This window comes from Lynx canadensis, chromosome C1, assembly GCF_007474595.2.
Source record: "Lynx canadensis isolate LIC74 chromosome C1, mLynCan4.pri.v2, whole genome shotgun sequence".
NCBI lineage: Eukaryota > Metazoa > Chordata > Mammalia > Carnivora > Felidae > Lynx > Lynx canadensis.
Window position 1 is genome coordinate 207,748,742 of NC_044310.1, and position 25,906 is coordinate 207,774,647.

At 40.7% G+C, this 25,906-nt stretch overlaps 1 protein-coding gene across 1 annotated transcript in view; it reads right to left on the reverse strand.

Annotated features, from left to right (window-relative positions):
• The window catches only part of DOCK10 (dedicator of cytokinesis 10), a 269,566-nt gene that overhangs the window by 124,186 nt on the left and 119,474 nt on the right, over nt 1–25,906 (reverse strand). The window contains 1 exon segment of the mRNA XM_030325753.1: nt 17,047–17,136. Coding sequence (XP_030181613.1) covers nt 17,047–17,136 — 90 coding nt within the window.

Below are 25,906 nucleotides of genomic sequence, written 5' to 3' on the forward strand. Positions count from 1 at the left end.
GATTTTTGGTCAAACCATTTCACTGATTAGGATCTCAGATTTAGTTAGTGAATAACCAGGATATTAGACTGGATTAGAAGTTTCTGTCCCATAATATCTCTGTCTACTCCCCCTACTCTGGAAGTTTAAATGGCACAAAGATGCACTGATTGACTCACTACCCTTTCTTGCTAGGGATGTATCTATGTTTAGACATGATAAGCACATATACTTCATGCATATTTCACGTGATACTCAAAATATGCCAAAGGCTTTACCGAATCTGAGATATGTATATCCTGAATTTCACAGAATGAGTGTAATGCTTTCTCATATTAGTATAGTCTAGCAAAGAACTACCTCTTTTTTGCTTTGGAGTGGCAAGTGCCTGTCAGATACTGCACTACAAGGTGCTTTACATATGATTTTAACAAGCACTCGATGAGATTTTATTGCTCCGTTTTTATAAATCACAATGGCAAGGAGAGGCTCAGATCTTTGCCATGATAGAAGTAGGACTTCAAACTGGATTTGTCTAACTCTAAAAGTCCCTTCAGCTAATTTATGAGTTGTTTGATGATTGTAGACTTTTTTTTTTTTCTTTTAAGCACATCTGGACCATCATTCCAAATGTCTGTATGGTGTCTGGGAGTCAGACAGACCTGGTTTTGAATTTTGGTGTTAGCTGTGGGATTTCAATGAAGTAGCTTAATTAACTCTAAATGTCTCTATCTGTCTAAATACTACTAACTTCAACAGGAGCTAATAAGGTACTTCCTATAAAACACCTAACAAAGGGTGAGTGCTTAATAAACACTTGCTTTAAAAATAATCAGTTTTGGGGGCACCTGGGTGGCTCAACTGGTTGACCATCCAACTTCGGATCAGGTCATGAGCCCGCATTCGGCTCGTTGCTGTCAGCACCGAGCCCCTCCGGATCTTCTATCCCCTTTCTCTCTGCCCCTTTCCTGCTCAGGGGCGGTGGGGGGGGAGGGGACGGGAGGAACACACACACACACTCTCTCTCTCTCTCAAAAATTAATAGGGGCGCCTGGGTGGCTCAGTCGGTTAAGCCTCCGACTTCAACTCGGGTCACGATCTCGCGGTCCGTGGGTTCGAGCCCCGCGTCGGGCTCTGTGCTGACAGCTCAGAGCCTGGAGCCTGCTTCGGATTCTGTGTCTCCCTCTCTCTCTGACCCTCCCCCGTTCATGCTCTGTCTCTCTCTGTCTCAAAAATAAATAAACATTTAAATTAAAAAAAAATTAATAAACATTAAAAAAGTAAGTTTTCCCAACATGTTTGATTCAATGTATAATTCACATTCACAATAGTTGATAACAACAACCAGTTTTTCTTGATTTATGAAAGCACAGTGTTTTGGAGAGAGTTTTAGCTCTATCAGAGAGGTTTGCTTTAATCCAATTCCTTCTGAATTTATTTACTATGTTTCACATATCTGGTGGAGGTGGGTAGCTGAGGATTGGGGTGGAGTAGTTGACCCTTAAAAATCCAGCTAGATCTGTGATTTCTTGGACTCTAAGAAAGCTAGTGCATTTTACAAACACATAAATGTTTCTCCTACAGAGTAATGGCATTTGGGAAATGTTACGCGTAGAAAATTATTCTCTATTCTTTGTTCCAGCCCACAGAGTCCCTCTCATTAAGAACTATTTTAATTATGACTACAACTCCTCTTTGTCTGAACACCAAGCTGAAATGACCTGTCGCAAACTCAAAGTCACAGGTCCCATCCGTGCCTGTCACAGTAAGGCACCGGTTCCATTTTCTCCTTACTACCTACCTAGCCCACAGCACTGCTTTCAAAATACCGACTCCTATCCTCTTTACAGTGGAAGCAGCCACCAGCTACTTCAAAGGTGAAGACCGCGAAATCCAGCAAAAATCTGCCTGCCGAGTTGGCTAATTTTTCCAAACAGCAATGCCCCAATTCACATTTTATTAATTTACTATCTCTGCTCGTTCAGCTTTTATGTTTGCTATCTCTGCTGTTGTTTAGACACAAAAAAAGCCGAGCAAGGTCAACACGCTCCAAGGCTTTTAGACCATTAGGACAGTGCTTCCTAAATGGCATCGTGTCCGTTAGTTACTAGGGATTGTTAATTAAAATGCAGATTCCTGGGTCCCACATGAGATCCGCTGACTCAGAAGCTCTGTCGGGGCCCTCAAGTCCACCATTCTACTGGAGTGACAATGTGGTTCTTGTACTGTCTGCCTGTGGACTGGAAGCATCGGGTGGGTCCTGACTTCACACAGTGGGCTCTGAAAATCGACATTACTCTCTAGCTGAAAGGGCATATATCAACTGCAGCATGTAAACCCCACTTACAGTGGGCATTCAATATTTATGCGAATGAATGTATTTCCTATATCCTTTTTCTTTTGGCAATAACTAAACATGACCCTATGAAAGTTCTAGGAATCTAAATACTTTAGAAAAGGTTAAGCAACTGCACAAGGCACCCTAAAATAATATAAAGAAAATATTTCATCTTTTTCCTTTCCCCCTTTCTCTTTAGAGAATCATCAGAATCAATTCAAATTATGTTACTTACCTCAAATAGCAATTTGGGTTTGGCAATGTAATCTGTCCTTCTCTTAAAAGGGCTGATTATTAGATTCTGGCTACAGAGTAATAAGCAGGTAATAAATGGCTTTTCAGATGAAAATTCTTTTTTTTTTTTTTTTTTTTTTTTTTTTGTGGGCATAGAGGTTTATTTAATTACAGGACTAGTTTCTTGCCAAAAAGACGTATGCAACCACAAAAGGCGTTCATGGTGGCCCTTAGGCACCACTGGGGTGAATTCTGTGTTTGTAACATGATGGTGGTAATTTCACATTCATGCCAGACTTTATTAAGTTTAGAAGTAATTATGCCTATCGGACGAATGTTGGAAATGCAGCATCATGAAATTAAGTGAATTTAGGCAAATTATGTATTGAAAAGATGGCTGGATAACTTATCATCCACACCGAGACACTACAAGTAGCCAGGCCGGCAGGTAGAACATGAGGCGATCCCTGCAGGACACAGGTTCACTCACCGTGTTGACATTTTAGAGAAAAAGGGAAAAGCCACTGAAAATGTTTTTTTGTTTAATTGGATTACATTTATGTATTCGTTTCAAATGAAATAATTATTTTTTGTAGTATCAAAATAAGGTGAACGCAGCGAGTTTTTACAACGTGTACTATACTCTAGCTAAAGGAAACAAATGTTTGGACGAAATAAGCGACGTAAATACAGATATTACTCAGTTTCAGAAATCACGGTACCATCTAATTTAATGGAGTTTGGGTCTGAGCTTTCAAACTATTGCTTCATATGAGACAGTGTTACCATGTCTATAAATGTGCATGTACCATGTAAAACAGAATGCCCTGTGAAATGCCAACCATAAATGAGAATCATTTTTCAACTATTTTATTACGTTGAATGATAGAGCAGCCTCAAGTAATCCAAACTGAAAGTGAATCAAAATATTTGGCTTATTTTTTTTTTAAGCTGTGCTGCATTAAGGTAGTTGAGCAAACTGTAAAATTAGACTTTCGTAAATCACACCTGTGCCTGACCCAGGACCATACATTCGAATTTCCCAGCTGGATCTCAGAAGTAATTTGTCAAGACATGAAAAATGGATGGTACTGAAAACCTTGGTTCTATTATGATTGAAACATTCTTCCCATGTAAGGCATAAAATCTGGGTTGTAATTCAATGCCATTGAAATTTTTAGGTTCAAACTTCAAATGGGCTCTTTCTAAACGTTTTTTATATACCAGGGTTTTGGGCTCGTCCTTTTGTGTTTTCATCCACTTACCACCAGACATTACAGGATGATTTTTATTATGCAGAAGAGGAAGCCAATTTAGAACTGGAACAGTTTTGCATATTTGGAAGCAAGACTATTATTCTAGGGATTTTGGTGGCTAGACCATAAATTTCTTCAAGGTCGTTAATGTGAAACTCAAAACTATTTTGTTTTCTTCGGCGTTTTCTATTAGATTTTATCCTAATGGCACTAAAAACTAAATGCATTTGAATTTACCTTTTTTTTTTTATTTAAAAAAATTTTTTTAATGTTTTTGTTTATATTTGAGACAGAGAGAGACAGAGCATGAGCAGGGGTGAGAGGGGGAGACACAGAATCCGAAGGAGGCTCCAGGCTCTGAGCTGTCAGCACAGAGCCCGACGTGGGGCTCGAACTCACGGAGTGTGAGATCATGACCTGAGCTGAAGTCCGACGCTCAACCGACTGAGCCATCCAGGCGCCCCATTACCTTTTTTTTTTTTTTAATGTTTATTTACTTATTTTGAGAGAGACAGACAATGTGAGTGAGGGAGGGCAGAGAGCTAGGAGACAGAGAATCCCAAGCAGGCTCCACCCTGCCAGTGCAGAGCCTAAGGCAGGGCTCCAACCTAGGAAGCGTGAGATCATGACCTGAACCGAAACCAAGGACTGGATGCTTAACCGACTGAGCCATCCAGACACCACCCCCCCCCATTGGTTTTTGTATGTTTATTATCTTTAGTGTTATACATTTAGTGTAAAAATAAAATGGGTGATCCATTTTTGTTCTGGCCATGATAGAAACAAAATTACTACGCATAAGTAAGATTAGTTACAATAGAGGACAATAGCAGATTTTGATGTGATTTTTCCATTAGCTGAAGTCGCAAAATAAATATAGCTTAACTTACAAGCTTACTTTTTATTTTTTTTATTTTTTTTTCAACGTTTATTTATTTTTGGGACAGAGAGAGACAGAGCATGAATGGGCGAGGGGCAGAGAGAGAGGGAGACACAGAATCGGAAACAGGCTCCAGGCTCTGAGCCGTCAGCCCAGAGCCCGATGCGGGGCTCGAACTCACGGACCGCGAGATCGTGACCTGGCTGAAGTCGGACGCTTAACCGACTGCGCCACCCAGGCGCCCCACAAGCTTACTTTTAAAAAGTACACACAAAATTGGAGTCCCTTAGCCTCCAACAAAGCCTTATTAGTGAATTAAGAGCCTTAGTCTCCAAAACGGAAACAAAATTTTTTCTATTCACACTTATTTTATTCAGAAAGGATAATGGCTTTTTTCTAATCTAGAGAGATTCATTTATTTATTTTTATTTAAAAATTTTTTTCTAGGTTTTACTTATTTAAGTACTCTCTACACTCAATGTGGGGCTCAAACTCACGATCCCGAGGTCGAATCACATGCTCTTTCGACTGAACCAGCCAGGCACCCTGGAGAGATTTTTTTAAGTTTTTTTTTCCCCAATAGCTTTCAGTAATTTAACTTGTGCATGTGGCTCTGATGTTATATCATAGGAGTTGGTTCTAAAGTGAGGGAAATCTTGCTTACTGTTGTGCTCTGGTATAAAGTTAATGCATGCATGAGAATCATTCATCTGCTGCCCAACGATTCAGAATCAGAACATAGCATTCATTTTTACTTAATTTATACATGCAAAAAAAAAAAAACACCAAAGCCCCAAATCATTTATTAAAAACACTTATTCTTACTTCTGGGTAAGTTTGAGGGCACATTATTCCACATATGAGAGTCACACAATTTGTGCAAAGTACAAAGGCGTTTTGACTAAAAGAATGGTTTCTTTATCCGTGCACATAATATGTAGTTCAAAATTAAACACGAAGCACATGAAATTATTTTAACCATAAAAGAGAAGTGGAATTCCCTATTTTCAGGAGACAGGATACATTTCATTCTAGTTAGATATGTTTCTTTTAGTTAATAAAAATGGGCAGCATGAAATACATTTTAAGTCATAGCCAAGCCTCCTCTCCCCATAATTTTCTTTGCTACGTCCCGGATCCAAATTGTCTAACATGTTCTTTACTTCGCAACATGATGCGGCTTTTACCTTGAAGATTTATAATTTTCTCTTGAATTAGCTGAATGCTATCTTTCTGGACCCAAATGGTGGAGAAGAAGAGGAAGAGGAAGAAACTTCTCTTTCAATATTATGCTCATTTGATCATATTGTTTCTTATGTTTACAAAATTGTCCTTAACAAATTCAGCAATATTTTAGTATACAATGTAACAGCTCGCTGAACTATTTTTAACTTCAGCAGCATGGAGTACTTTGAAGGGTTGCCATCCTTTTATTGGGTTGACTCTCAAAATGCCTCGTAGATAAAGAGACAACAATGTACTAACACCTTGTCTGATAAGATAACACACCTTTTCAGGGTTTAACCTGCTGTACTCAGGTTGTCCTCAGTCTCTGAAACTATCCTGTTAACGAACTACCAATGAGTCTGAATACCCAAATCCAGCAGACTCTTCCTTATGTGATACTGTTTTGGCATTTCATGCCATGGATTTGTACTTGCTAAGGACTCTTCTTTACTTCTCAGAAATCAGTTTCTTCTTGTTTTCTGCATCTCTCTTTCCACTCCATTTCCACTGCCGAAGCAGGACCCGCTTTACCAGCCCCTTAAGCAGGAATGCAGCCCAAGGACTCACGTCCCAGCTCCAGCCAGGTCCCTGTGGCATTTCTGGGTAACCTCTTCCAGGCTTAAAGCCTCACCTTTCAAATTCAGAGCAGCTGCCCGTCCCTTCCTCCTGTGTGGACACCTACCTACCTCACTCCTTCTTCGGCATCTCTCGTCTCGATATACATGTTGGCCAGTGGCATTCTCTTCCTTGTTTCATCCATCCCTGCTTGAGCAATCTTTACTTGCTTCTGGCCGTCTTATTTAAATTATGGGCAAAACTATCTAGCTATGAGCCCAAGCCAGATATGTGGGAGTAGTCCCCAACATATTCCTCTCCCTTGCTCTCTTTTCAGTCACCAACTTCTGCCAATGTCACATCTTTCATAGCCCTTTACTGTCACCATAATCATGCTGCCGTATGTTAGTGTAGGTCTTTAACCCAGCTGGCCTATTAAAATAGTCTTCTATGTGTCCAACTTCCCTTCAGTCTTATTCATCCCCCTCTAGCAAATCAATCCAGTCTCTTGTCTGCCTTTAGCTATTTTTTTTTCCTAACAGGTGAACCTGACTTTGTTTTTTCTATTTTACAGTAGTACTCCTGAGTTACTTATTAGATTGTGTTGCAAAATTCTGACCAGTGGTCTCTTAAATTTTGGCCTGGTGGTGAGCTCTTTTTTTTTTTTTTTTAATTGTTTTAGTTTTTTTTTTTTTTTCATTTGTTTATTTATTTTGAGAAAGAGAGAAAGTGTGTGTGTGCGTGTGTGTGAGCTGGTGAGGGGCAGTCAGAGAGGAAGAAAGAGAACCTCGAGCAGGCTGCTCAGTGTCAGCGCAGAGCCTGATGCAGGGCTCGATCCCATGAATGGTGAGATCATGACCGGAGCTGAAATCAAGAATCAGACACTTAACGCTAACAGAGGGAGCCACCCAGGTGCCCCTGGTGTTCCTCGAAGGCAAGGACTGTGTTACATCCATTTGGTTATCAACAACTTAGTAAGTGATAAATGTTGTTGAATAATAAATCCAGTCCAATCTTTCAGGCAGCGGGACAAGACCCTTCTCTGAATGCATTTTGTATGTGATCCAGAGTAACAGCATAAATCAGTGGGAGAAGAATTTTCTATGTGAAGAATTTAGCCCTTGGTAAACAGAAGGTAATTAGCTCCACCCAAAGGAAGTGAGAAGCAGTTTCCGTGGACTTCTAAAGCAGTAGCTTTAAGCCAGTTCACATTTACTTCTTGGACCAGAGAAAAAAATAATCCAGTAATTAGGTAAGGGGTTGAGACAAGAAATTTAAGGGCTGGAAAATGGCGTTTCTCTGAACTTTATGAGCAGTATTATTTACGACAAACTTTGAAATTAACCTTGTGTATACTTGTAATTTGCTACATGGACAACAAACTTTGAAATTAAACTTGTGTATACTTGTAATTTGCTACATGGAAACCACATTTAGGATTGTGGCCCAGCATTGCAAGAGGTTTACACTCAGAACGGAGGTAGACATTTTGGATTCTAATGGTAAAAGCTTTATCCATGAAAAGAAAGAAACAATTTATTTCATACTTTGGGAGCTTTAATATTCTTTCTCTTCATCACTGTCTGCTTTAATGAAATGCATGTCAAGGTTCACCTAATAGATTCTGTTTTACTTGAGCTGTATTGTGCCCCTAGTTTCTGATGATCTCCTTCTATCAGATTTATATCAGCATTTCTCAAAGATATGTTTCCAGATACATGGGGAAAACGGACAGAATTTCTCCATGGTCAAATAAATATGGGAAATATTATATGCCCTATTCCCTTCTGAGACAGTCTCCGTGGGTATTAGCAAGTTAATGACTGAGGGTGTGTGTATGTGTGTGTGTTGGCGTCCCGTGGACGTCCTGTAGACCTGGCTGTCTGCAGAACATTCTCTGCCCATGTGAAACTGGCGTCTGCTCTGATCTCAACCATTTGTTCTGCTGATGTTTAGGGTAGATTTCCTATGAAAGCCTAGAGATTTCTACAACATTTTATTGTCTGTGTTAAGTCTGATTTGTATTTCCTGTTCAGTCCTGGGTTCTATTTCATTATTATTTTTTTTTTACCTAGAGAACTCCACAATTTCTAGTCTAGAACCCCTGCTTAAGATCTAAACTTTTCCTTGCCCTAATAACCTAATACTGTCTGGATGAGAATAGTACACAATCAGCGTGTGTGTGTGTGTGTGTGTGTGTGTATTCATATATAACAGTAGATGTAGATATAGATATTTGCTTCTATTCTTTTAATGTTTCCATAACTCTCAAATCCCTGAGTGTTTTATGTCCTGACCAAAGCGACGCTTGGATTCTCCAATTCATGCCTTCTTATTTCATCATTATTCTACTCCTGCAGCAGATTGGTTTCCAGAAATTGCAGAGGGCTTTGCTGGCAGAGTAACTTGCTATACCTCAGTACTTTGTCGGTATCTCTCTTGGCCATTCAACTCAAGTGGTCCCTAGACCCTTACCCTCTGTTGGGCCACTGTACCATTCTCGATTCTTTGTTTTCATCTTTTTGTTGAGAGACCAAACCAAGAGCTTAGCTTTAATTAGTGTTCTAAGCATCTGGCTTTATATTATTCTTTTGTGTATATCAAAATAAAAACTTCGCTATGGAAGTTTTGCTTAAGAAGTCTGCATCCTGTTTATAGATCCCTTTACTGGTTCCCCTAACCCCCAGTGGGAGGAAGGGGGGGGGGTGCTTTTTTTTTTTCTATCACGGAAGTGTTTGATTTTTTAAATAGTTATACATGTTGATTTTAAGCCACTTATGAGAATAAGATAAAGGCAGTGCTCCCCAGTTGTTATTTTCCAAGTGTTTTCATATCATTGCTGCATTTATTTTTAGAAACACAGCATTGGAATAATGAATATGCTCGTTTAGAGATAAAGAAACTGAGGTAGAAAAGTTAAATGTTTATCAAAATGAAGGGCATGTTCCCTTGTGAACAGTGGAAATGTCCACATCAGGTCAGGCTATTAATTTCATGGTTTAAAGGAATTTCTCAAACAGTCAGAGGGAGCCAAGTGGGTCAGGGCACGGAGCCTGAGGGTCAGAGAGACCAGAGGCTTAATTATGGCTCTATGTGAAGTGGAGCAACTTAGTTAATCATTCGGAACCTGTTTTCTAGGCTGTAAAGGGAGGTAGGGCTCAAAAATATACATAGATGTGCATTTTGCTCAACTATGGCTTGATGTTTAATTTATCATAACTTTGTGAAGTTCTCTGCTGCATGGGGAAATGAGCCTGCACTCTTGCGTGGGGAACAGTTAGCCTTACATTGACGAGATAGGGGAGAGGATTAACAGCCGATAAACCAGAAGAGGGACAGACTGTTCATTTTATTGAAACTCTTATGAAAACAGATGAAGTCAGTCAAGATTAAAAAAAGAAAAGAAGGCTCGCTGCCTTTCAAAAGGAGCCGAGAATTGTCAAAACAGAGCGAAGTGCGAGATCATTCCAAATTAGTATTGAACTGGATGTGTTTAAATTAGCTTCGTGCCAGCCTGCTGCCTAGCAACCACAGTATTTGTCCTTGCCACCCCGTGGGGAGCCACAGGGCATCTAGTGCAAGGGAGGACCACAAAGGCTGCTTCGCCCGATGCAGCAGCAGCGGTAAGGGAAACACGTGTTTCTCCAAAACGTCAAGGAATCCCTTTCAGTGCTGGCTTAATCTGGTTTCGAAAATACAGCCGATATTTCTCAAAGTGCGGGCCAATAACTGTATGCATCAGAGCCACCCGGACAAAACTGGGGCGGGATTGTCAGCGAGAAGACTGAGGGACGTGTTCCTTCCAGAGGGCAGCCTTAGTAAAGCATCCTCCGGGCACTTACTGTCAAGGTTAAGAGGCCAGAAGCCGTTGCAGGGAGACAGCAAGGGTGGGGATATGCTGGCTCTGTCTCTTCCCACCTGTATGACGCCGAACACCTGCTTAATCTTTCCCTAGAAGTCGCCTCATCATTACAAGGTTGCTGCTGCTGTAGTATCTGCTTATAATTACTGCAAGTAAAGAAAGGTCTTAGAAGTGTATCTGGCACGAAGAAAGTAGTCAATAAACGTTAGCTGCTATTACCTACCGTGGTCAAGACTTTTGGCCAGCAGAATTCTCTGAGGTCATTTCTCAGTCTTAACCCAGCTTTCTGGTGACCCCTTGCTTTTTATTTGCTGTCTCCAGGCTTGGGTATTCATGTTCTACCACCATCACGTGGTATTTGTAACTGGGATTTCTCTTCTTCCTACCCTATAAGTACAGGCTTCCCTTTATTTATATCCTTAAAAGCAAGCAAGCTATGGCAGTTTTCACAGCTAGTGATGCAGAAAAAATTCTCAGGTTAAAAAAAAGAAAAAAGTTTCTTCCCAGGCTTCCTCTTCTTTCTTCTCTTTTCTTTTCTCTACTTTAGATCCATGCAGTTGAGAACAACATAGCGAGTCATTTACGTTACCCAGATAAATGCTCTGTCCTGAGACGTGCAACACACAAAGTACGGCAGATACCTGGGATCTACGGTAAAAGACACTGTACTTGACTTCTCTTTGGAGCAGTTCTTAGGAGAAAGGAGAAGCTGCGGGTGGAAGTTAGAAATGGAGGAATAACGCCAGGCTGCAAGTAGTTGAAAGGTAGGAACAAAGTTAACGGGAAGAAATTTCACCCCAGGGGAAATAACAAGACACAGTCAGATTTTGTGGCCAACCTGTTCTCCACCGAAGTTGACCTTCTCAGAGAACTACAGAAATAAAGGGGGTCAACCTGGCCATTTGAAGTCGTGGTACAGAAGTTCAGGAGAGCAATGACAAAACTAAAGACATCTAAGGCCCCCAGAATAGCCTTAGAAGTCTCCGGTGTTGTACTCATCTTCTTTTTAGGCTGCCTTTTCCTTGGAAAGTGGTTAAACCTGACACCTTGGCTGCATCCAGAGATTGGGGGTAGGGCTTCTGAATCATCCTGAGATTTAGGACTTAAGCTCATGGGGCCCACCACGAAGGCATACCAGATAATAAAACAAGCAGGTGGGAAGAGGCAAGGGCATTAGCAGGCTGGCCACCAAATCCAAGGTCTCAAAGCCTTGGGGAGCAGACACTCAGAGCAGAGGCCTAAGAATCCCTGATTCATGTGAGAGCAAGTTTTTCACAGCCTAAAACAGACTGCTGGAAACCTGGAAATAGACAAATACCCAATGCATCCAGAAAGAGGTAAAAAGATCATGACATGAATAGTCCCTAAAATCGTGGAGATGTTTATAAATCCACAGTAGTTTTATTACAAGTGATTACGAATGGACTGTATCAGATGAACTTAACTGGCTTCTATGACAGGCAGACAAGCCCAGTGGTTGGACTCATAAAGTGAAATGCATAAGGGATTTTGATCATTCCATATGACATTTTCATTACCAAAGTCAAATTATAATAATAAAAAAAGAATCTGATATGGTCTTTAAGGCGACTTGCAACTCTCAGAATAAGGTTGGATTTTAACGTTTGGAGACAATTTTACAAGAGACACTTGGGTGGCTTCCAATTCTGACAGCATTTTAAGATGTATTTCCACTAATTTTTTCACAAAATATTTTTTCACCACAAAAATACCCTTGTAACACAATATAGAACATATAAACTGAGATCCAATTTCCTCTCTTCCCCTTACAATCCCAAACTTGTGACATAACCAATGTTATGAGTTTATTCTACATTTTTCATACTTTTTTAAAGCTTATATAAATAAGCCATATTTATGTATATACTTACAGGTTTTATACCTTCAAGATATCATAGTATATATTCTGCAACTTACTTTTTTCTCTTAACAACATACCATGGGCATCCAAGCTAATATATTTATTTATTTATTTATTGTTTATTTGTTTATTTATTTATTGTTTATTTGTTTTTGAGAGAGAGAGAGTGGGGGAGGGCCAGAGAGGGAGGGAGACACAGAATCCGAAGCAGGCTCCAGGCTCCGAGCTGTCAGCACAGAGCCTGAGGCAGGGCTTGAACTAACGAACCGCGAGATCAAACCTGAGCTGAAGTCGGATGTTTAACCGACTGGACCACCCAGGTGCCCCCAAATTATGTACATATAAATGTATTAGCTTGGGAGAACCTGGGTGACTCAGTCGGTTAAGCATCCGACTTCAGCTCAGGTCATGATCTCACGGTTCGTGGGTTCGAGCCCTGTGACGGGCTCTGTGCTGACAGCTCAGATCCTGGAGGCTGCTTCAGAGTCTGTGACTTCCTCTCTCTCTCTGCCCCTCCCTCACTAGCTCTCTCTCTCTCTCAAAAATAAAACATTAAAAAAAATTAAAAATAAAATAAATACATCTAATTTTTATTGGTTACATATTATTTTAAAATGCAGATGTGCCAAAATTTATTCAACCCCACTCTTACCAACTGATATTACAATTTGGTCAGTGCAACAATACTTAACCTTGTAATTATACTTTTATGCTCTAGTGTTTTTTTAAGAACACACCTGTTACATATGTATATGCACTACTTAAAAGGTACATTAGAATTACATCTGGGGGCCTGGGTGGCTCAGTCAGTAAGCTTACTTGACGCTTGGTTTCGGCCCAGGTCATGATCTCATGGTTTGTGAGTTTGAGCCCCACATGGGGCTCTGTGCTGGCAGTGACAAATTATTTGGGATTCTCTCTCTCTCCTGTCTTTCTGCCCCTCCCTCACTCATGCTCTTTCTCTCTCTCAAAATAAATAAATAAACTTTACAAAAAAGAATTACAGAATTACATCTCAAAGGTTACAGATATGTATTATAAACACTGTATGATAATGTTTATTTCCGATATTCCCACTGTCACTAAATATTACTCATCTTAAAATTTTTCTTCATTCAAGTATCATACATCATATTTGTTTTAATTTACATTTTCATGACTGTAAGTGAAGCTGGCAACTTTTTTGTGTCCCTCTCTTTGAACTGTGTGCTCCTGTCTTTTGCTTATATTTCCTTGTGTTATTATCTTCGTATTAATTTGTAAGAGTTTGAAAATCAGGAATGTGTGCATGTGTTGCAAAAGATATAAAGAGTTGCAAATAATTGCTCTGATTAAATATTTTCTTTTGACTTTATTTATGGTACCATTAATCATATAGAAATGAAAATTTTTTATTTGCTTAAATCTGTTTCCCCTAAATTTCCACTTAAAATGTTTTCCTGTAGTTTCAATATTTTTGTTTTTAAAATTTAAATAGTTTTTATCCACTTGGAGTTAATTTTTATGTTAATGTGAGCTGGAGTCCTAACTTTATTCTCATCCAGAATGAATAACCAAGTGGTATTCATGAAATTGTCTAACCTGAGAGATATTTGAGAATTTGAAGTGCCATAATTTGTCAGTTGGTATGTAACCGTATTTACTTGGATATATTTCTAGATACCCTATTTCATTTCACGGATTTATTTTTTTATTCCAGAACGGAATAAAGTGGAAAAAGATGGAGAGCGTCACAATGTTTTTAAGCCAGCATTTTCTTTAATACCAGAGTGAGGGAAGAGAACTAGAGATAATTTCACTCATGAATATAAAAGCAAAAACATGAAATAAAATATTCGCAATTTGAATGGAGTATTAAGGTAATAATACAATTTGAAGAAGAAAGTTTACACCAGAAATACAACTATGGATCCTGCGGATCACAGAGCTAAATTCAAGGGGTAAGATAGCATCAGAGATACTAAAGGCCTATCCCTAAAACCAAAAGTAAGACAGGATGGGGGCCTCTGGGGGGCTCAGAGGTTAAGTCTATGACTCTTGATGTCAGTTCAAGTCATGATCTCACCGTTGTGAGATCGAGCCCTGCTTTGGGCTCTGCACTGACCACGGAGCCTGCTTAAGATTCCCCTTCTCCCTCTTCCTCTGCACCTGCACCGAATGCATTCTCTCTCTCTCTCTCAAAAAAAAAAAAAAAAAGGGGCACCTGGGTGGCGCAGTCGGTTAAGCGTCCGACTTCAGCCAGGTCACGATCTCGCGGTCCGTGAGTTCGAGCCCCGCGTCAGGCTCTGGGCTGATGGCTCGGAGCCTGGAGCCTGTTTCCGATTCTGTGTCTCCCTCTCTCTCTGCCCCTCCCCCGTTCATGCTCTGTCTCTCTCTGTCCCAAAAATAAATAAACGTTGAAAAAAAAAAAAAAGAAAGAAAAAGAAAAAAGATAGGATGCCCAACATGAGCATTATTATTCAATCCCTGATTTCAGGGATATCAGATAATAAAATGAGGCAAGAATTAAAAAAAAAAAAACCTACACAGTTATTAGGAACTAGGACGATTTTAATTGTTTGCAGATGATATGACTACACACTTAAACATCAAATAAGAATGATAACTGGTGTCTTTCTATGTGCAAAAAAATAAAATAAAGTCAAAACGAATGAAAACAAAAATTAACATTACAAAGAACTATTAGGATAAGGAAGATTAGTGAGGTAGCCATATATCTTCAAAAGCCACAGTTTTTTATTTTTTTAAATTTTTTTACATTGATATTTTTGAGAAACAGAGTGAGACAAAGCGCGAGCGGAGGAGGGGCAGAGAGAGAAGGAGACACAGAATCTGAAGCAGGCTCCAGGCTCTGAGCAAGAGGTCAGCACAGAGCCTGACAAGGGGCTCGAACCCACAAACTGTGAGATCATGACCTGAGCCAAAGTCCCATGCTCAACCGACTGAGCCACCCAGGTGCCCCAACAGTTTTTTTATTTTATTTTTTTTAATATCAGCAATGTAAAGCAAAAAAAGGAACTGGATTTAACAAATTCTCACATTTTCTTTTTTTTTTTTTTTTAATTTTTTTTTTTTCAACGTTTATTTATTTTTGGGACAGAGAGAGACAGAGCATGAACGGGGGAGGGGCAGAGAGAGGGAGACACAGAATCGGAAACAGGCTCCAGGCTCCGAGCCATCAGCCCAGAGCCTGACGCGGGGCTCGAACTCACGGACCGCGAGATCGTGACCTGGCTGAAGTCGGACGCTTAACCGACTGCGCCACCCAGGCGCCCCATAAATTCTCACATTTTCAACAAAGCTATAAACTTCTTGGAAATAAATTTAACAACAAGCTGACGATTTTTACCCAAAAGTGCAATATTTTAGGGAAGAACATTCAAGAAGAATTGGTTGAATATTCCTGGTAAGGAATTCAGTATCATAAATGTTTCAAATCCTACCTAAGTTAACACATATTTACATATTTACTGAAGAATGTTACTAGACCTTGTCTCAGTGATTCTGATTTTCTGGTGTAGAAAATGATTTGCCAACTCTTTTTTAAACTGTGATGTCCTACCAGATATTAAGACTTCCTCTAAGGGGGTGCCTGGGTGGCTCAGTCAGTTAAGTGTCCGACTTTGGCTCAGGTCATGATCTCACGGTTCGTGGGTTCAAGCCCTGCGTCGGGCTCTGTGCTGACAGCTCAGAGCCTGGAGCCTGCTTCAGATTCTGTGTCTCCCTCTCTCTCTGCCCCTCCCTAGCTCATGCTCACACTGTCTCTCTCTGACAAAAATAAATAAACTTAAAAAAAAAAAGACTTCCTCTAAGGTGACTGTAAAAAAAATATTATGGTACTGATGTCACATATATTATTTTTATCAGTCAATGTGAAAATAGCATACTCAGATATCATGATGTTATCTGAACCTGCACTTTTTCCTTTTTTTTTTTTTTTTAACTCCTTAGAAGGTAGTGTAATTTAATGTAATCTTTGGGAAATAAATATGGAATTGGAAAAAAAACTCGTAAATAAATCTATGGCAAAGGATTTGGACTGAATAGTATAACATAAAATGTGCATGATTAATACAGATTGACATAATATGTATGCTAATAAAGCTAGCTTATATCCGTACACGTATGTTTGAGAGCTGAGAAAAGGTTTTGTTATTAAACTAAATCCTAATTGGGGATACAACATTTTCTGTCAGGATTCTGTTTGGCCTGTGCTGAATTTTTCACTGCATTTTCCGTAAAGGAAGGACTAGCTTCATTTATTCATTCAACAAATATCTTTTAAGTAGCTGCCCTAAAGCATCCCTTAGTCTGCTTAGAAGAAGGAGCAAGGTTGTAGGCCTCTCTTATATCATCAGAATGCAAACAAATGCTATACCAAAAGGTTTTTATCATAGCCACAGGGTTTTACCATTAACTATTTCCATAGTTAGTACTTGAAAAAAAATGTATCTCTTAACATAGAAACTCTGTTATCCAAAATTCTCACATATGGTGGCCTTTCCCACAAGTCAGTCTAGGTAACCAAAATAAAATTATCCTCTGTTAAGAACACACAAATATTTCTCAATGTGATGATTTTAAGGGAAGTAAAAACAAAAGAAAAAAAAAGCCCCAAACTTGAAGAGTCACCACACAATGAAACATAATTAACAGGAGAATGGAAAGAATCTAGACATGAGGAGGGCTGAAAAGGAACAGCTCATCATCCCATCTGGAATTCTCTACTGAAAAGGAGATGAAGACAATAATAAAAGGGAGCTGTGTGGAGCCCCCCCCCCCCCAGGAGAAAACAGAGTTTATAAAGTAAAGGATGGGAAGCATCGCATTTACCTCTTTCACCAGCAAATTTTCTGCTTTGTGTTCTGCGTCTTCGGGTACCGTTGAGTACAGTGTGCGGATATCCCAAGACACGGTGGCTGTCTGGGGAGGACAATGAAAAGAAATGAAGTAAGCTCTCCAACCTGGAAGCACTGAGTAGACCAACCTACCGAAAACCCAATAGAAAAGTGTTTTAGATCTTAGCATCGGACAGTAAAAGAAGACAGAGAAATTTACATCTCTAGGAGACAGAAGCCAAACCTCCCTGAGATTGCCTCTGCCAGCATCCTTACAAGTACGGGTTTATCACACAGGCTCATCGCGTAAAGCTCTTTCACTTCCCTGCAGGGAACAAAAGTTGGGGCATCTGTATATTTTGCCTAGCTTATTTCTATTGTATCTTTTGTTGTTGTTGTGAATCCCGAGATACAGTTGAAGTGAAAGAGAAACCTTACAAAAGCATCAGTATTTTAATCCTATTGTAAATAGTTTCTCAAGGTTCCACAAGGTAAATTTAACCCTTTTAAGAAGCTCTGAGTGTGTGTGTGTGTGTGTGTGTGTGTGTGTAGCCACCATTTTAGGGGTGAGAAGAAAGAAAGGATGTTCAGTAAACCTGGATCTTGAGGAAAAAGACTCATGTTTTTGGTGTCTTTATTTTTGTTAAAATAAACAAAATGTTTTCAACTTCGATGCTCAACAAACGACTTTGCAGTAAACGAACAGACATAAAATGTTATAAGACGTCCAAAACAGGATTTCATAGATTGTTTCCTCTTTATACGACATATAGTCCTCAGCTCCATCAAGCTGGGGGAAGCATGAGACACCCTAAAAACAGTGACTTTCCATCACCAGCCACCAGCTTTCTTTAGTCTGCACTCCGTGGCTTTCCAGAGGCGTTGGGGTGACCAGTCTGTTCACATCCATGGCACCAAACAGCTGGGGTCTTTCCTTTTGTACATCCCCAAATCCACAAATGATTCATCAGAGTTTCTAAAGCACAACCTAAAGTTCCTTTGAATTGTTCTAGATGAAGGGCATTTTCCCTAGACTCATTAATGAAACAGATGAGATTCCCAACACCCCTCCTTAGTTTTGGAGAAGACGGGTAGGAAAGGGGTCCAGGGAATGGGCTCCTCCGAGAGCACAGCTTCTGTGACAAGCTCTACCACCAAGGGCAGCATCATACCTGTTCTTCTAGTCCCAGACTCATATTTTCTTCAAATCCTCCTTTTTCTTTGCTCTTAATATAAGCTCCACGAGGGCAAGAGCTTTGATCTCTTTTGTTCACTGCTCTAACCTCAGTGTCCGGTGGGGCATTTAAATACTTGTTTGTCGAAAGTGTTGAGTGTGTGTGAATCGGGATGTGTGGGTTCTGTGCATATGTGTGTGCGTGTCTGCGTGAGCGTGTGTGATTAGGTGTAGTGCACGAGTGTGTCTGTGCGTGTGTGTGAGGATGATGGATGATGGTGTGCTGTGTTTGTGTGTGCATACGTAGCGTCAGTGCGCGTGTGGTGTGTGTGTGCGGCATGTGACCACATGCATGTCGGTGCACAGGTATGCTGTGTGAGTGTGTGTGTGTGTGTGTGTGTGTGCCTTCATGTGTATAGTTTGGACGCTGCGAAAGAGGAAGAGTGTCATGTGAACCTGACAAAATCAGAGGATAAAAAAAAATGAGGAAACAAAGGTCTAGATACATCCTGGGACAAAATTCAATGCTCATCCTAAAATGCAGTGTAGATGGAGCTCTCCTGATCCATACATCTGCCCCAGGATGTCACTGCAGTTGTGTGAACAGGGTGTAGAAGTTCTCTGAGGCCATGGCTACCAATCAAGCCAACTGTAGGTACACCCACGTGAAGTACGATAGGGCCGATTTAGGACTTAGTATTATTTAGATTTTACATTTTTGATTCCTTTTGGATTCCCACTTTCAAGTTGCTTCTTATATGTTGGGCACTCTGTTAGAAGATAAACAGTACATAAACTCTATTGGAAGTCTGGAGTAAAAGATTAAAATCCATACCTAGGTTGAGTTTTTGAGATCATTGCAGGATTTCAATTATCTGGGTGTAACTTGTTTCCTGTTTGGGTAGATAATTCTCAGATACACAGTGTCACCTGCTTGGTGTTTACAGGGAACATTATATATTATAATCTACTGGCAAGATCAGGATTTTTTTTCTCTAATTAAAAAAATTTTATATTTCAGTCATTATTTTAGAATACATTTTTTATACAAAAAAGCAAAATATTATTCCTATTTCTCATTATCCTATGCTTATTGGTTTCTTGCTTTTTAAAAAAGTAGTAACAGCTGCTCTAAAATATCCCAAGTCTGATGGAAAGCAGAGTAACACGGCTCAAATGTAAATTTCTTAGGAAGTTATACCCAGTGCCCCACTAAGATCACTGCTTTCTGGTATAATACAGTCAGGATACTGAACTGGCTTAAGAAATTTTTTGTTTTCTTTAATGGTAAATTTCTGGATATGGACTCAGGATTCAAGTAATAATGGTCACATAGCTACTTGTAGTAAAAATAGAGTCCCGATACATAATAACATACGTAATGTATGAGATTGGAAATTCACTCAAGTTGGGATTTATAAAAACTTTATAATCATGTGTATAATCACGTGTACCATGGCTATGAGTGATTCCTGATGATCTCCAGTTATGAAATCATGTTCTTTTTTTTTTTAACGTTTATTTATTTTTGAGAGAGAAAGACACAGAGTGCGAGTGGGGGAGGGTCAGAGAGAGAGAGGGAGACACAGAATCCAAAACAGGCTCCAGGCTCTGAGCTATCAGCACAGAGCCCGACGCGGGGCTCGAACCCACAAACGGTGAGATCAGATCTGAGCTGAAGTCGGATGCTTAACCGATTGAGCCATCCAGGCACCCCTCGTGTTGATTCTTAATAAGACAACTGGGGCTGAATCACCCTCACGTAACCATGTGTTGTAGATTTAATCTAAAACATTATTTTACAACTTGCATGGACTTACTGTACATCTAATCCCTTGCACAGAATACACAAGGTATAAGAAAAGAAATGCATATATAATGAACGCCTGTGACATGCTATTGATCTCAGCTATATTTTGTTGTGATACTGGAACATGTGGCTGAAAAAGCAGAGAGCCTCCATAAAGTATCAACTTTCAGAACTGTGGCACTTCTGCTGATGTCTTATTTCTTTAATGTGTCTCCATTGAAGCAAAAAGAAATTCATCAAATAAAAAGCGAAGTATGCAGTCATATTTGTTAAGGGGATTAATATGGTTACAAAGAATTTCTTTTCTGAGAATTAGATGCTTTCAGACCACTACAAATTGCCTTGGCCACAGCAGACTTCCTGTTCTCTTTTATAAACCTTCTGGTTGACAATTAGTAGAGCTCAATTGCATGAAACGGATCTGAGACAGCACTGGAACTGAGCCGCAGTCCTCTTTTGGTGGTAGAGTTTTATAAGGGGCCTACTGTCCAGAGATTAGGCATTTGGAAACATGAACTGTCATTTTATTTATGAAACGAGGCATGCAGGCTTGTGTTTATAATTTCAGGTCCATGCTATTCAGACATCTTCGACGACAGCCCTGTCACTTTCTGGTTCCTTCCACTCTTTAGTGGGCAGTCTCTGTGGCTTTGTCACAGCCACCATTCTGCTGGCTAAAATGACCACAGAAGACTTCATTCTAAGCACATCACGGCCATTTCGCAATTGGCCAAAAGCCACCGGTCAAAGTCTAAAAAAAAAAATGAGGCTGCTTTTCCTATCCTGGGCCTGAGCAAAGCTTCCTGACAGTACTATAGATCCCAGCTGCTCAAAAAAGAGAGCAAAAATGATGCTGTTTATAGTAATTAATCAGTCTGGGCTTGAGAATTCGACAAGTCTTACAGTAAAGTCTATTAACAAACATTTCCCAATACCTTCCAAGCTAAGCACGTGTTTAAAAATGATCTTCACCTAAATTTCTCAGATTAAGACACCGATACGGCCTCATATTCTAGTAGACACTTATCCTACATTAGTTGCTTGAAAAACATTTTTTATCACTTTCAGAAGAGTGTTGTCATGATTTTGTTTTATTTTTTTTAAGTACACGAGAATATCACTTTAATACCTTTGTTGTGCCCCCCTACCAATAATTCCCTCTTTGATCATTCATTTATTTTACTTTTAAAAAAACATTTTTATGTTTATTTATTTTTGAGAGAGAGAAAGAGAGAGAGCACAAGTTGGGGGAGGGCACAGAGAGAGACACAGAATGCGGAGCAGGCTCCAGGCTCCGAGCTGTCAGCACAGAGCCCGACGCGCGGCTCGAACTCACGAACCATGACATCATGGCCTGAGCTGAAGTTGAAGGCTTAACCAATTGAGCCACCCAGGCGTCCCTCATTCATTTATTTTTTAATATGAGTTAAGGTGATGCACAACAGACATTAGTTTCAGGCGTACAACATAGAGACTGGACAAGTCTATACATTAGGCTATGCTCACCTTAGCTACCCTCTGTCACCATACTGCACTATTACAACACCACCGATCATATTCCCTATGCTGTGTCTTTTATTCCCATTACTCATTCCCTGTGCTTTAGGGGGAAGGTCCTTCTTGTTTTGCTGCAGTTAAAGTGTATGGGAAACGTGCAAAAAGTGAGCAGCTCCCCATCGCTGGACAGTTGTTACCATCCCCGCAAGTCAAGCATTGAGACTTTACCTATCACAGTATTTAAGAATATAAGTAGGGAAGTGCCTGGTGGCCCAGTCGATTGAGTGTCTGACTTCAGCTCAGGTCATGATCTCATGGTTGGTGGGTTCGAGCCCTGCGTCGGGCTCTGTGCTGACAGCTCGAGCCTGGAGCCTGCTTTGGATTCTATGTCTCCCTCTCATTCTGCCCCTCCCCACCTCATGCTCTCTTTCTCACTCTCCCTCTCCCTCTCTCACTCTCCCTCTCACTCTCCCTCTCTCAAAAAGTAAATAAACATTGAAAAGTAAAAAAAAAAAAAAAAAAGAATATAAGTAGGGAAGTTTGAAGACCTGGTTCTAGGTTTTTTGTTTTGTTTTTTTTTTTTTTTACCCTTGGATTAGCTAACCACTGAGCAAGTCACTTCCCTTCTTTTTCTGTGATTTATTTTCCAGGCTCCACAACGTGTCTTGCCTCCTCTCTGGAGGAAGTTAGGACGAAACATTTTACATATGCAAGAATGTGAGCACTCACAGAACACCGTGCTCCAGCAACATACTTATCGCACCAGGACCTCCCCTTGGCAAGGACTCAGAGGCTGTGGTCTGAGTTCTCTTTCCAAGGAGGCACAGGGAAGAAGCCTGCTTGGTGTGAGGCCTGCAGACATGGCCCCGTGACAAGCAATGGCCTAAGACACAAGCCAACCCGCCACACATCATTCTGTATGCTTGCTCACATTCCTTCTTCTGCTCCAGACATATTCCTGCACTAGCCTTATTGTGCGGTCTCTTCCTCCTCTCGGAAAGTCTTTTCCTTCCCTTCCCTTCCCTTCCCTTCCCTTCCCTTCCCTTCCCTCCCCTCCCCTCCCCTCCCCTCTCCTCTCCTTTACTTTCCTCACTCTTTCTTAACCTCGGGCTTAGTATAGGTGCCAGCTCTGAAAATCTCTAATTCATCCAGTGCACATTTTCTCGTCTCTGAACTATAAAATTTACTGTCTGTATCATATATGAAATCCACAGCTCAACTGTAGAATATTTTAGATCCAAAAGCTCTGCTGGTGATGAATTCAGCCAATATATATGTATATATTGCTGGTCTGTAAGCAAGCCACGTCAAATCTGCTTTGGGAATAAAATAAAACAATGTGTGAAATATTTTCCCGTGTTTTGTATTGTTTTTTAATTTGTTCCTTTTATTTAAAACATTGTTTCTGAGTTTATTTATTTTGGGAGAGAGAAAGCACAAGCAGGGGAGGGACAGAGAGAGAGGGAGAGACAGAGAATCCCGAGCAGGCTCTGCATTGCCAGCACTGAGTCCGATGCAGGGCTGGAGCTCACAAGTGTTGTTGGGATATAATTGACATGCCATAAGGTTCACCCTTTTAAATGTTTATTTACTCTGAAAGAGAGAGAAGGGGCAGAAGGAGAGGGAGAAAGAGAATCCCAAGTGCCTCCACGTTCAGCATGGAGCCCTATGTGGGGCTCTATTTCACAAGTGTGAGATTACAACCAGAGCCGAAATCAAGACTCAGATGCTTAACTGACTGAGCCACCCAGGTGCCCTAAATTCACCCTTTTAAAGTGTAGAGTTCAGTGGTTTTATATATATTCACAGGGCCGTGCGACCATCATCATGATTTGATTTTAGAGTATTTTCATTACCCCCAAAAGAAACCCCATATTTACTAGCAATTACTTCCTCTTCGTCTTTCTCCTGAGCCCTTGGCCGCTATTAACTTTCTTTCTCTCTGGATTCGCCTATTCTGGACATTTCATGCAATTGGAATCGTACCATATGTGCTCTTTTGTATTCGACTTCTTTGACTTAGCATAATGGCTTCAAGTTTCGTCCACGTTAGAGTATGAACCAGTCTTTAATTTTTTTTTAATGGCTGAGTAATACTCCGTTGTGTGGCTATACCACACTATATTTATTCATTCATCAGTTGATGGACATATATATGCATTGTTTCCCCCTTGCGGTCTTATAAATAATGGTGCTATGAATATTCATGTATAAGTCTTTACGTGTACTTTATGTGTATATGTTCCTCGTTCGATCAAGCCCAGAGAAGTCCTCACATATTCTTACTGAACCACTCTAGAATTCTTCACTACCATACCACTTTTCTTTTTTTCTTTTTTAATGTTTATTTATTTTTGAGACAGAGAGACACAGAGCATGAAGGGGGGAGGGGCAGAGAGAGAAGGAGACACAGAATCGGAAGCAGGCTCCAGGCTTTGAGCTGTCAGCCCAGAGCCTGACGCGGGGCTCGAACTCACGGACCGCAAGATCGTGACCTGAGCTGAAGTCGGACGCCCAACTGACTGCGCCACCCAGGCGCCCCGTATACCACTTTTCTAATGTCACCCATTGTGGGATTCAAGGAGTTAAAACTTCCCCGAAGCGTGCACCTTATTTTTCTAAGCAGCAGCTGGCCAAAAGCATGCTGGGTAGACAGAAATGCTAACAGCAGGTCAAAGTGCTCATGTTTGATTTCTGTCCTCACAGTTGCTCTACATCCTTGGACAAGAGCCTTTTGCAAATCTCAGCCTCATTAGCTTATAAACGGGAGGAATATTAGAATTTCGAAATAACCTAGTTCGACAAAGACTATTACTTAGCTTTTAAATGGCAATTACAGTGTTCTGGTATGAATGCTGTGAGCCATTTAAAGCCTGCTTTTCAGGCTCAGAAGCCGAGGATTAAAAAAGAGATTGAGAATCCTATAAAATGTTAAGCTGGGTCTCAATAAGAGAAACAAGAAGAAGAAGAAGAAGAAGAAGAAGAAGAAAAACAACACAGGACCTTTCTGCTTTTCATTTTAAAAGATTTGAAGGCCCTTCTACTTCCTGTCACCAATATGACCCATGTGGTTTGAGTACGGAAGTCCCCACACACAGTTGCTTTTTATAGTTAAAAACATATTGTGAAAAGGACAAGCCATTGGTATGTTAAGAACTCACAATTCACTGGGTCATGGCAGTAGGCCAACGAGCCCTGCGGGTGGCACTGGGGAGCCCTGAGACGCTAATTCGGAACAAGTGAGATGAAGAGGAGATTTGAGGGGATCATGTAACTCTCTTGGCCCGCTGTCTCCCGTGCGCAACATAGACCTCCGACTTTGAAATAGGCACTTCCCGGGGTCAAAGGCATAACCTCCCAAGCGTCAGCAAGGCTTCTTGTTCGTATCTGCACCCTTGATATATGCAGCTTACTTCCCAGAAGGCGGGCCATGAAGCCGGGTTGACATAGAGCAGTTTGTCCAGCATGGGCGGTATTGAAGCCCGGGTGTGATCGCACGGCCTTCCACAGCGGGCTACTTTTCAGACCTCTGAACTTTCTCATGGAAGGTTTTCTACAGCCAGAAGTGATTCCACGCAGCCTGTCTGTATCTGTTACTCAGCAAGATACTCATTTCTGGCTTTCTCGTGTTTTGTTCTCCTATTTTTTTTTTTTTTGTTTGTTTAATCGGTCTCCCCTCACACTGAATCACTCCACGGTATGATTCATTGTGCCCTTGAAACTGTTCGTTAGCTCCTGTGTTCCTTCCTTCCTCCCCTTGCCTGTGTCACGAAGCCACAATTTGGTGACTAAGTGCTTCGCTTTTTGGTCTCGAGTTTCTATCACGACGTGCTTCCAAAAGAAAGGGGAGAAAAGCAAGAGTAGCCAATCCAATGAGTGAAGGAGCTCATGTTTTTGCAACGAATGCGTTAACACATGCATCTAGACTGCTTATTCTTAGGGATTCATTAGGATGCAAATAGTTCTGAAGATCACACTGAACACACTGCCTGCTCCCAGAACCCACGCACTTGACGTGCCAAGATACAGCAAAATGCCTCTACCACAGCCCCTTAACCAGGAAGAAGATGATTTTGGTTCAAGGTTCAGTAATCTTCACTGAACGCCCACGAGCCCGACACTGTTGGGTACTTGAAACACAGGTACATACTGGTTTCTCCCATGCCTAGGAACAGAAAGCAAGTACGTGAAGGGTTACAGAGAGGAAATTAGGCTTTGTTGATGGTGGCTATGTGGCAGGCACTGTACCAGACAGAATGAGCCCCTGCAGGAGGGGACCATGACCTTAGTGCTGTTTCCTTACGGGGACATATTGTCTTGTGTCGAAGAGGAAAGTGATCATACTAATGATCACTTTCCTCATCATCAAGCAAA